Consider the following 11,795-nt stretch of genomic DNA (forward strand, 5'->3'; position numbering starts at 1 on the left):
ACTATTGACTATCTATTTTTCAAAGAATCATGGTATGACTCATTCTCCTACAACTAACAGAAGATAATAGGGTTATACACAGTATTATGATTACAACATTTTAAAGCTAAGTGATTTTGATTTTGATTGCAACAATTTTAAGTTAAATGTTAAAATATTTAATGATAAATATTTTAATTACTTCAAAATTACAATTTTAATTTAAAGTAAATTTAGAATTATTACAAAAATTTAAAAAAAACATTTTTAAAATTACAATTTTTAAAATAAAGTTAAGTTATAAAAACCAACTTGTATTTATAAATTTTGTATTAATTTATTTAAAATAGTATAAAATATAGCAAATATCGTAGAAAAGATTATTCTCTACGTCTTATAGGTGTCTTTTTTAGATGTTCACACTTTTTAAAATAATAATTAATTATTTTGATTTTAATAATAAAATAAATATATTTATAAAATAATGTTTTTAATAATAGGTAGTGGAATGAATTAAAATACAATGAATACTACATTGGTATTTTAAAGACATAAATAATTTAAAATAAATAAAGATAAAAATTAAAAAAACTCTAAAATAATAGTTTAATATCATTAAATAAAAATATATCACTTTATCATAATCTAAAAAATTCAATATTATAAAAGGGTGATTGTATAAAATTAATATACAATGAAGTGCATTATCCATTTTATTTTAAAATAATTACCAGATGTATAACAATTTAATATTTTTGGTTATTTTACTTGCAGATCAAGTAAACTATAAGCCATTAATTATAGATTAAATTAAATAATCACTCGTTTCAAGTTTTCAACAAGCAGATTTGAGCAAAGAAGTAGGGTCAAAATCGTCCTTTTAAAAAAACTGACCCACTCCACTCGTTTCAATTCCACACGCACACGCATACACATTTACCCTAGCTTTATTCATCACACACAAAATCCCCAAAATCACAAATCCACAACTCTCAAAAACCTAGGGTTTCCTCCAAACACAGAGAACAAGAAAGAGAATCGATCAACCATGCCGAAGAACAAGGGAAAGGGAGGAAAGAATCGCAAGCGAGGAAAGAACGAAGCCGACGACGAGAAACGAGAGCTCGTCTTCAAAGAAGACGGCCAAGAATACGCTCAGGTCCTCCGCATGCTCGGTAACGGTCGATGCGAAGCCATGTGCATCGACGGAACAAAGCGTCTCTGTCATATCCGTGGGAAGATGCACAAGAAAGTTTGGATCGCTGCCGGGGATATTATTCTCGTCGGACTTCGTGATTATCAGGACGATAAGGCGGATGTTATTCTGAAGTATATGCCGGATGAGGCGAGGCTGCTTAAGGCGTATGGGGAGCTGCCGGATAATACGAGGCTTAATGAAGGGATTGGCGGTGGACTTGATGAGGAAGATGATGGAGATGGGAATGATTACATTGAGTTTGAGGATGAGGATATTGATAAGATTTAAGTTTTTTTTTGTTTAAATTTTATTATATGATGATGATGATGTGAATCATATGTAATGTTTAGAGGTTTTAATTGTTGAAGTCTTTTGATTTTTATCTTGTACTGTGAGATATGGTTATGGTATTATGATCAATTTCAATGCTCAATAATGTTAGGTTGTTACGATAACTCTGTGTTTGGAATTTGTTTGATTATTCTGTCCAAGGGTTTAAGAATTATGATTATTTTTTGGGTTATTCTTCTGAAACTTTGATTGTTGAAGTTGTTGATGAGTTTTTGGTGTTGAAGTTGTTGATGAGTTTTTGGTGTTGGAGCATGCCAGAGTTGATATGGAATTTTCAGCTGAATCTCAGTTTCTTCCTCTCTGTATAGGTAATACAATTTCTCCTAGTTTTGATAATTGTTTTTTTTGGTTCTATTTTGGTTCTATAATTTTACTTATGTTAGTCATATTAGAATTTTTGCAAGTTTTTAGGCCAGAACTTAAACTCCAACCTACTTATCATAAGCAACAATTTTTTTGTTTTGAATTAAAGTAAGAGACTAAACAACTACATAAATTTTTTATATTATTATTAGGTAGATTTTTTATATTTTTAATACGTAGAGGTGGTTACATACATTAAATTATGTCACAATATTATACAAAAAGTCAAAGTCATGGACTTATTCTAATCATTAATCTTAATATCTTTTTTAATAATTTTTTTCTTAATTTTTATTTTTATTTTCATATATTTCTAGCGGTTAATCTTTTAATAACATTTTTAATAATTTCCATCTACTTCTAACAGTTTGACTATTTTCCGAATCATATATTATTCATCTTTTCTTTACATGTCCAAATGTTTAGATTTCATAAATTTTTTTTATTATAGATGAATATGTTATTTATAAATTTATCTTATCTTGTCTTACTTGCAATATATTTATTTCTTGTCACTTAATTTATTTTTGTATTAATTCTTTACGATCCAAAATGTCTGATAAAATTCTTTCATCAATTTGAGCGATATTTTGTATACACAAAACACTATCTCCTCAATTTTTAGCATCAAGATTTGATGGTTTACGTTTTCTTCTTTTCTTTGTTGTTTTGAGAACTAAGATCAAATATATTTAAATTGTGAAATTATGGTATAAGATGAACTGCAACTTTTACCTATAAATTTAAAAAGTTTCTACTCTCTAGATAGTATTGTATAAATTGCTAAAAAAACATACATTTCAATTTCAATGTTAGTTATTGGATGTAGATCCAACCATAAAGTAAATAGTCAAGTACTTTGGGTATATACAATCTTATTAGTGCTATGGGAAAATACACGTCTTTTTATCATGTGTCTAAACACTATCACACGACTTCTTCAAATCAATACAACTAAATGAAAATTTTGTTGATCCAATTTATACCGCTCCATCACATGTAAATATATTATTTTCATGATCAACCTCTCAAATATAAAATTAAATTGATTATATTCTCATTTTTATGTTTTTGTTTAATCATTCTTTCCAATATTCTTTATGTCTGCATCTCTTTGTTGGTATAGATTCTAATTGAAGTGTTTCTTCTTCAATCATATGATATGACATGCTTATTTTCATTAAAAAAAAATCAATTTTTCCATACTTTAATATGTATTTTATTTGTTCCTATTAATCATTATTTTTCAACCCTTTTAACTCATTTTTTTATCAGACGACAATGATAAAATTTTGATTATATTCTTTAATGTTTTATCGATTAGAGTTCAGAAAGATCTTTGATCTATAGTTACATATATTTTGGATATACTTCTTCCATGTATCTTTTATAATATTTTTTAGACCAATATTTTCTCTTCTTTGCCTTTTTAACAAACATCCCTTAATTCAAATTTGTTGTCTTTCTTTTTCTTCCCAAAACAAACTTATACTTTCTCTAACTCTAAAAAAATCTGGGTTCTTCCTTCATTCATTGCCTTTTTAATATCTTTCAAATAATTTTATCAAGATTAAATTTTTCCACATAAATCAATCCATCACTACAATACTTTTACACATAAATCAATCCATCACTACAATTCCATATCTTTAGAACCAAGACTTTATGGTTCAAACTAATCGTCTTTATTTAATTTTCTTCTAAGAAAATAAATTTATCATTTCACCTTATTCTTTTTGCGTGATAAAATGCTCGTCTCTCTTTTTAAAGTACGTATTAGTTATTCTAAGATCATAAACCAACTAAAAACTTAGGAAAATACCACATCCACACCCTTTTGATATGCAACCTGTTATATCCACACCCTTTTGATATGCAACCTGTTATATGTAATACATAAAAATATACTTACTTATTCCGTTCCTTCTTTAATATTTTTTAACTTTTTTACAAATATTAAAAAAATTAATTATTATTATTATTTTTTAAATTGTAATTCTTCTTTTACCTATATTACCCTTAATGACATTTATTTTACTTTTTTTTTTCTCTGTAATAATTATCTAAGAGTAGTTTTGATAAAAATATAATTAATACTATCTTAAATTTTACAAATGACAATTAAAAAGGAACGGAGAGAGTAAAATATATATTTTAAAGACATTACTTTAAAGATGTCTTGTTTCACTAGAAATTAAAAAAGAAATTAAAAGAAAATAAGTCTAATTTTATCTATAAAAAAAATATGTTGTTGCAATTAGTGAATTAAAATGGTTGAATGAAAATGAACTGGTATAAGTTTGTTTTTGATTTAACTCATTTAATCTTTGATATGCAACAGCATTAATTCTCAGCTGCAATCATTAAAATGGAACCAATCAACAAAAATGACTCGACTTAAGTTCCTTAATGTAGAAATATAATCATTCGACTTTTTTCACTGACTACAAATGGCTGTCAATATTTGAGTAGAAATTCGAGTACTGAATGAGAGGAGTTGATAGATCATAGTATTAATACATACATGAATATATATATAGGTTAGAGATAAACACCTTCAAAAGATAGAAGGTCAAATAATTTGTTTTATATTTTATTTCCTGTTTTGTTTAACCACTTAAACAAAAGATAGAACATCCACTCGCAGTGTTTAAAGATTAGATTGCCCACTTAATCGCATACTTTGAAAACAAACGAAAAATGCTTGTTACAAAACACATCTATTTCATGCTGCCAAGCTGTTACTGCCGGCAAGACGGAACATCAACTTTAAAATTTCAAGACAACACAAACTCTGTACCAACCAAAATGATTTGTTCATTCACATCATTCCTGATTTGCTATCAAAAGGAGAAATAACGAAAGAATAGATGTTCATGAATTATTACTTTAAACTGTCATTCTGTTGAATGTATTTTACTCTCTTCAAAAAGCTCCGCTAACTCAGATTCTGGCCCCATCAAATGAAATTTGATTGATAGAGGGCTTGCTGCCTATTAAAAGAAAAGTGCTTCGGCAACTACAAGGCAAACCTGTTATTCAAACAAATCAATTGATAGAGTTATCATCAAGCGTTCATCATTTATCTCAAAATAGATGATTGACCTATTCCCAGTCACATGAGAATAAAACAGTTCAATTCTTAACATTGTTAATGACCCTAATATTCTTTAGAACATGATTTTGACGTAGCTTCAATCCTAACAGTATAGCTAACATAGAAGGCATTTGAATGACAATTACTATTGGTATATAAGGTATACAATATGTACATAGAAACGGCAATACAATATGCACATAGAAGTAGCAATAGAATGTGTACATAAAAGCCTGTTTCTAAATTTTAAACTCATAAAAAATTTTGCTTGACAATGATACGGACAAACCAAAAATTTAGAAACACATGCAAACATGAAATTTAAAAGCAAAAAAAGCCTAAACAAACTCCAAGCCTTTAGTGAATTTCATTTGAGACAAAGTTACGGTGCTTTCAGCTAATTTCATACTACTCGCCACAAAATCCCCTAACCAATGAACAACATGCCAGTGTCATGAATTAGATACTATTGAGTAAAATTTCTATTACAAACAAAAAATACTGCAAATGACACTACTCTATCCTATGTTCCAGAAAATTGAAGAGACAAATTCCACCCGGTTTGTTCAGAAATGGATTCATCTATCACTTAGTCGTATATTGCAGTCCTTCAATAAGAACCATTGGATCAAGATCAAACAAGTCACATTTTGAGTGTTTTTTAAAAATGATTTACCAGGCTGAAGGTATGAACTGTTTGATCCATATCTAACAACTTCCAACTTGAAGAATGCAGTGAATTCATGGCATTCTGTCCAGTTTGTTCCAACTGACGAATAATCATAATTTTCTTTGAAGACAATATCTTGCAATTGCATTATTCATCAAGTGCCAAACATACCATTCTCACTATATACTTTTTCGTTTCAAAATCATACAATGGGGTTAATTTACTTTTATCAACCTCACTCTTTTTCAAGGCATGTTTAAATATCAAATAATACCGGAAGCAATAATGAAACAGGTAGCACAAAATCAAATGGAATAAATTTAGCACGATCAACGACAAAATATAAATCATTATCCAAACAAAGATTCAATACAAATCAGAGTTGTCAATGATAGAAAATAGTAGTCTGTTCAAACTCCGCCATGCTACAATCTACAGCGCCACAACAACAGCAATTTATTCAAATTATGATATGCTACAACTGGCATTTGACAGCACTAGTACAAACAAAGATATACTCAATGAAATTTCATCCATGAGACAGTTTCAATCCATCTTATTCAAAAGGATTCAACAGAAACAAAAACATATCCAATGAATTCAAATTCCATTTGTTTCCATTTCAATTATAATTCAAACAAAACCAGCACTGACCTGTGACAAACCGATCATCAACCAATCTATCTAATCTTCTCCTTCCCACTGATCCTATTAGCAGCTTCCCTAATCTTCTCAATATAACCCTCAATAGGAGGAGTAAGAGTAGCCATAAAACGATTCACCGGAAAAGGAGACAAATCAGGAACCAAAGCAGCTTCTTTCAGCTTCTCAGGCAAAGCTTCAATCGCTTCTTTTTTCAAACTCAAAAGGTTCGTTTCAGCAGCTTGTCTTGCCCTATGCTTCCTCATCAAAACCCTACTATACTCCTTCGCCAATCTCTTCCCATCTTCAGCAGTTAATTCATACTTCGGCAATTTCTCAGCATCAACCAAACCCAATGTTACATAATCCAAACCCGGTGTTCCAACGATCGAGGGCTTCTCAGAAACCCTAAATTTCTGATTTTTCTTCTTCGTCATATCGATTTCTCGCTGCCGGTCTTTGCTTATTAACCCTAATTTCTCGCGTTCCGCTTCTCGTTCGCGTTGTTTGGGTTTTAGGTGGCGGAGGGGAGTTGGTGCGTCGATGCATTGATTGTAGAGACGCTCCTTTTCTTGTTTCTCGCGTGAACCGGTTGGGATTCCGGGTTTGGGTTCGGATCCGGTTTTTTTGACGGTGACTTTTGAACGTTTTAGGATTTGGCCCGCTTTGCCTTTTCCTTTTGCGGTGCGGCTGACGGAACAGCGTTGGAGGAGTTGGTGAGGAGAAGATGATAGTGATGAGTTTGTTGAGTGTAAGAGTGGTTTTAGCTTTGAGAGGCGAATCATGGTTTTGGTGATTGAAACGGTGTCGTTTTGATGCTGGGATTAAGGTTTGAGAACTGCGAGTGAATGGTGGTGGTTGTGGAGGTTTTGCGAACGGAAGAAGGAGGTAGGGCAAGAGGAGAGTGATGATGTGAAATGGGCCGGGCCACGAATTTTGCAAGATTTGAGAGATTTTGTCTTCCACCCTTTCAAATGTGCATACCTCCCAATTTTTTAGGTATCAAAAAGATGACTTCATAATGCATCATATCTGTTTTGTAAGTACCACGCGAAAATCTAAAAATATCTCCAGTTTTTAGAGATTTATCTCCGAATACATCCCAACACAAACCATTTTGAGTGACGTTGTATAAATTGGATTATTTTTATTCCGGAGATACATCTCCGGAACATTTCAAGAAATATATTGATAATTGATCGGTTATGTAGAAATTCCTAAGCCACATCTCCGAAAATTTGGGTTGGATTTTAAAATATCTTGTCATCTTTACATGTTAGATATTTTCGGAGATGCATCTTCGGAATAATCTGATAAAAGAAACAATTGCATAATCACACAATCATTGTTGTCATTGTTGTTTTTCAACAGAAATCCTCACCAAAAACTCATTCATTCTCAATCCTTTTTTTCACTCCAAATCTTCAATCTTGTGAATCATCAAATCGAAGGGAGCAAAAGAAGATAGAATTTCAAACAAAGATAATTTATTTCACACTGCATTGCTCACATTAATCATGCATTTTGTCTGAAAAAACGAGCGTTGTGTCTGAAAATATATCTCCGAAACGAATATGAACTTTTCCGGAGATGTATTTTCAGAACTAGTTTGTGTTCATTTCTCCAGATCGTTTTTCACCAGTAGCGCTTATTTACTGTTTTGTGGTATATTTTCATTAGATATAATACCCTGATATTTTCCCAAAATAAGTTATTTCTCTGAATGTCCAAGGTGTTGTTGTGAAGGTGGTAGATGTTGGGAACTAATTTAAAAACAAGCAAGAGTTTGGATCTCATAATCAAATGCTTCAATGGATTCATATGGATGCCTCTAAACTTGGATTTGGTGTGGTTATTGGAAGGTCTGATAATGGTTCAAATAGAAGATGCGATTTTGTGATACTAACGTGTGAAAGAAGCAGGAAATATAGAACTCCACTTTGGAAACCACCGACATGACAATTGAATGATTGTGAAGCTCGAGTATCGTTCACCTTCGATTGACAATAAAGGGAAGATTGAGTTCAACAAATTTGAGCTCAAGCACAGGTAGATGTAAGGGCTGTGCGGAATTAGTTTTTTCATTTTTAAACAAAAGTTTCGTTCGAGTTGAAAGCGAAGATTTCAAGATCGGTCGAAGATATTGCGAAGATGTTGAAGCATCCACCTAGATATTAAAGTAATGTTGCATTTTATGTTGAAATGATCTATGTGATCCTAATTTTATTTTATGAATCTTAATTTTATTTTGGAAAATTACATGTTTTTGGTTATGTTACCGATGTGTCTATGTTATGGAAATGTAACTACAAAAAAAAATCGGAGATACATCTCCGAAATAAAAATAATCCAACTTATAGGACGCCACTCAGAATGACATGTGTTGGAGTGTGTTCGGAGATGCATCTCCAAAAAACTGGAGGCATTTTTGGATTTTTTCGCATGGTGTCTAAGAAGCATATATGGTGCATTAAGAAATAGCCTATCAAGAATACTTTTGTCAAATTTTTAATTAAAAATATTGTACAAAAAGTCGTTAGTTAAAGTTAAAAATGTGTATGAATGGAAAATTATGGTGGAGCAGTATAAAAGTCTGATATCCATTTTTATTAAAAAGTCGATGCGCAAAAAATATATGTTTTTTAAAAACATAATTGATTATTGAAGTTTTTTCAAAATGGTGAAAATTTTGGTAGTGTTAAATTACTAGGATTTTTAAAAGATCGTGCATTTACCAAATATTTAGCCGGACTATTAAATATCTGGTAGTTTGAATTTTCACAATTGAGATTTTGCCAACATTTTTGTACTATTGTAATTGCACCAACATTTATGTGTGGTCCATAATGAATTCAAATCTGTATAAATAATTATTGTATGTTATTAAAAAAACATCTTAGAATGTCTCAATATTTGTATCCGTCAATTTTATACTTCAACGATGTGAAAACTCTTGTTGATTTTTGGCTCCCTGAGAACACCACTACTCTCACTGTTCTAACATCCAAATAGGATAATCTGTTGCCCAACACCGACAACAAAAAGGTGGTTAAGATCGAGTTTCGTGCACCATCGATTGATATTGAAGGAAAAGTGAAATACAACAACTTTGACTTGAAAACTGATGAAGATTTGAAGGTTAGGCGGAGAACATATCACTATAGGCCAACAAAGGGACCGATCGAGTTTGATGCGACAATTGTGAGATTTGTCGATGATATAATCAAGATATTAAAATGTCCAGAATCATCTAGTAATCTTTAAATTTTGTTATTTATTATTGTTTTGTTAAGTGATTTTATTGTTCATATTAAGTTATGTTAATCCTGAAATAATGAAATATTAAATAATTATCTCATAAACTATTGATTTAAAATTTCAATAGTCTACAAATAATATATGAATAATACATAAATAATAAAATATTCATAGATCCTCTACGAGCTATGTGTATTATCTGCGATGCTAAAGTATAAACCTTATCATTTGGGTTTACCAAACCCATGAGGTTATCTATAACTACTAGTATCTTACGTAGACGCTTCTGGTCAGCCACACTAGATGTATGCGGTGACACGTCACAAAAAGGTACCACATCATCGGAAGGTCTAACATCATCTACATGTTGACTATGTGGAATGATGTGAGGGTGCAACATTGTAAAGTACCACTCTGAGTAACCATACACACACTGCTCAGGGAACTAAACCACCATTGCACGATTCGTAATAACATGAGCATAACTGACAATGTTAGACACAAACCATCTATCAATACCATCAGCTGGCATAATAGAGATTGTTCAAGGGATGTTCTGAATATACTCAAACTTTCATAAACACCTCTCAAATAAGTATCTAGCCACTTAGGTCTCCCATCACAAATAACCAGAAAAAAGGGAAGTGTCATCAAACTCCTGATGAATTCTATGGTCTGTATATGGTATCCAAATGACATAGTCTATGGTCAGTCCACAATCCTCCACCTGTATTCGTGAAGAAAAATGTGAATGTTTTGCCCTCCATCTCTTGGCATGCGGGGAGCCATATGTGGTAGGACCACTAACACGCACGTCTCAAATGGACAGGAAATGCTCGTATATCTAATAAGGCATAATAACATAGGAAAATTTGAAAATTTCATAACTAAGAACTAAACTAATAAGACATAATAAATTTTATACCTAAAATGGACTCGTATAACCAACAAGCTGCCTCATTCTAAATAAAATCACTTCTCCAAGTGCATTATATAGTACAATCAATGCAATATACCCATATGACCAGTTGACATGGTGAAGATAAGCAAACAGAGATATGTATCTGACATCGATATATACATGAGACTTATCTACTAATATAGTACATCATATAATATGTAATATGTATACCCTAGTGGCTTCCTCATACATAAATTGCTCCACTAGTGTCGTATACCTATCCCAGAGCCATGAGAGATGAAAGTGAGAACCCTTATTATACTTAAAATCCTTCATCACCTCTGTCTCAGTAACCCCAAATAATGTATAGCAGTAATACATGCAAGATCTTGGCTAATGGTTGAAGCAATGAAGAAGCTACCTAGCAGGGGGGAAATGGAAAAGGGAGGAAACATCATCCAAAGTAATCGTCATCTCACCAAATGTAAGATGAAAGAAGGATGTCTCCTAAGAGGATGTCTTATTTGCCTTTTCCTTTTGCGGTGCAGATGACAAAATAGCGTTGGAGAAGTTGGTGAGGAGAAAACGATAGTGATGAATTTGTTGAGGGTAACTGTGGTTTTAGGTTTGAGAGGCGAAACATTGTTTTGGTGATTAAAACAATGTCATTTTAATACTGGGATGCAGGTTTGAGAATTGCGAATGAGTGGTGCTAGCCGTGGAGGTTTTTCAAACAGAAGAAGGTAGGCAAGAGGAGGGTGATGATGTGAAATGGGTCAGGCCACCGATTTTGCAATATTTGAGAGATTTTGTCCTGCCACCCTTTCAAATGTACCTGGTACCTCCCAAATTTTCATAATATTAAAAATTCCCTTGTTCTCCATCATACATTCATTTGTATACAAGGGTAAAGTCCCAAATATTTTATTGTTAACTCAAGAGTATTGATCAATGTTCTTCAAGAGTACCAGAGTTAGTTGCTCCTTTTTCACCAATTCCGTTTCACTGTCAATAGACAAAAAATACAGTCCATAAGTATTACACCTTGGCCTTTCTTATAATCACCACCTAATCTCACCATTAGTAGGGTCACGATTAAACGTGCTCCTAATACACCTTAAGACAACCTGGTTCACATGTTCCTTCCTATAACTACCCACACTAACCAGATCAGTCAATATAATATCACTAAAAGTGAACCCAACACCAACTTCCCTCACGTTTATCATAGTAGGAGCATGTTCTCTAATTTCTAGGTTAGCTACCACTCTTTATGGCACTTCTAGGTATATTGCCTTTGCCTCAGCTCGGGAGGATCCATCACTAATTTCCAGGT

The 11,795-nt window shown here is 32.0% G+C and overlaps 2 protein-coding genes across 2 annotated transcripts; one reads left to right on the forward strand and one right to left on the reverse strand.

Annotated features, from left to right (window-relative positions):
• Window positions 1–824: 824 nt before the first annotated feature.
• On the forward strand, window positions 825–1,632 carry LOC127076022 (eukaryotic translation initiation factor 1A). Its single transcript, XM_051017574.1, has one exon. The coding sequence runs from the start codon at window positions 1,028–1,030 to the stop codon at window positions 1,463–1,465; it is 438 nt and encodes a 145-aa protein (XP_050873531.1). The 5' UTR covers window positions 825–1,027; the 3' UTR covers window positions 1,466–1,632.
• Window positions 1,633–4,439: 2,807 nt separating this feature from the next.
• LOC127076021 (uncharacterized) lies at window positions 4,440–7,328 on the reverse strand. The gene is made up of 2 exons (XM_051017573.1): window positions 6,313–7,328; window positions 4,440–4,923 (listed from the first exon to the last, which is right to left on the reverse strand). Exon 1 carries the CDS (start codon window positions 7,083–7,085, stop codon window positions 6,339–6,341), a length of 747 nt encoding a protein of 248 aa, XP_050873530.1. The 5' UTR covers window positions 7,086–7,328; the 3' UTR covers window positions 4,440–4,923; window positions 6,313–6,338.
• Between the last annotated feature and the right edge of the window lie 4,467 nt (window positions 7,329–11,795).

Source organism: Lathyrus oleraceus, chromosome 4 (genome assembly GCF_024323335.1).
Source record: "Lathyrus oleraceus cultivar Zhongwan6 chromosome 4, CAAS_Psat_ZW6_1.0, whole genome shotgun sequence".
NCBI classification, from domain to species: Eukaryota; Viridiplantae; Streptophyta; class Magnoliopsida; order Fabales; family Fabaceae; genus Lathyrus; species Lathyrus oleraceus.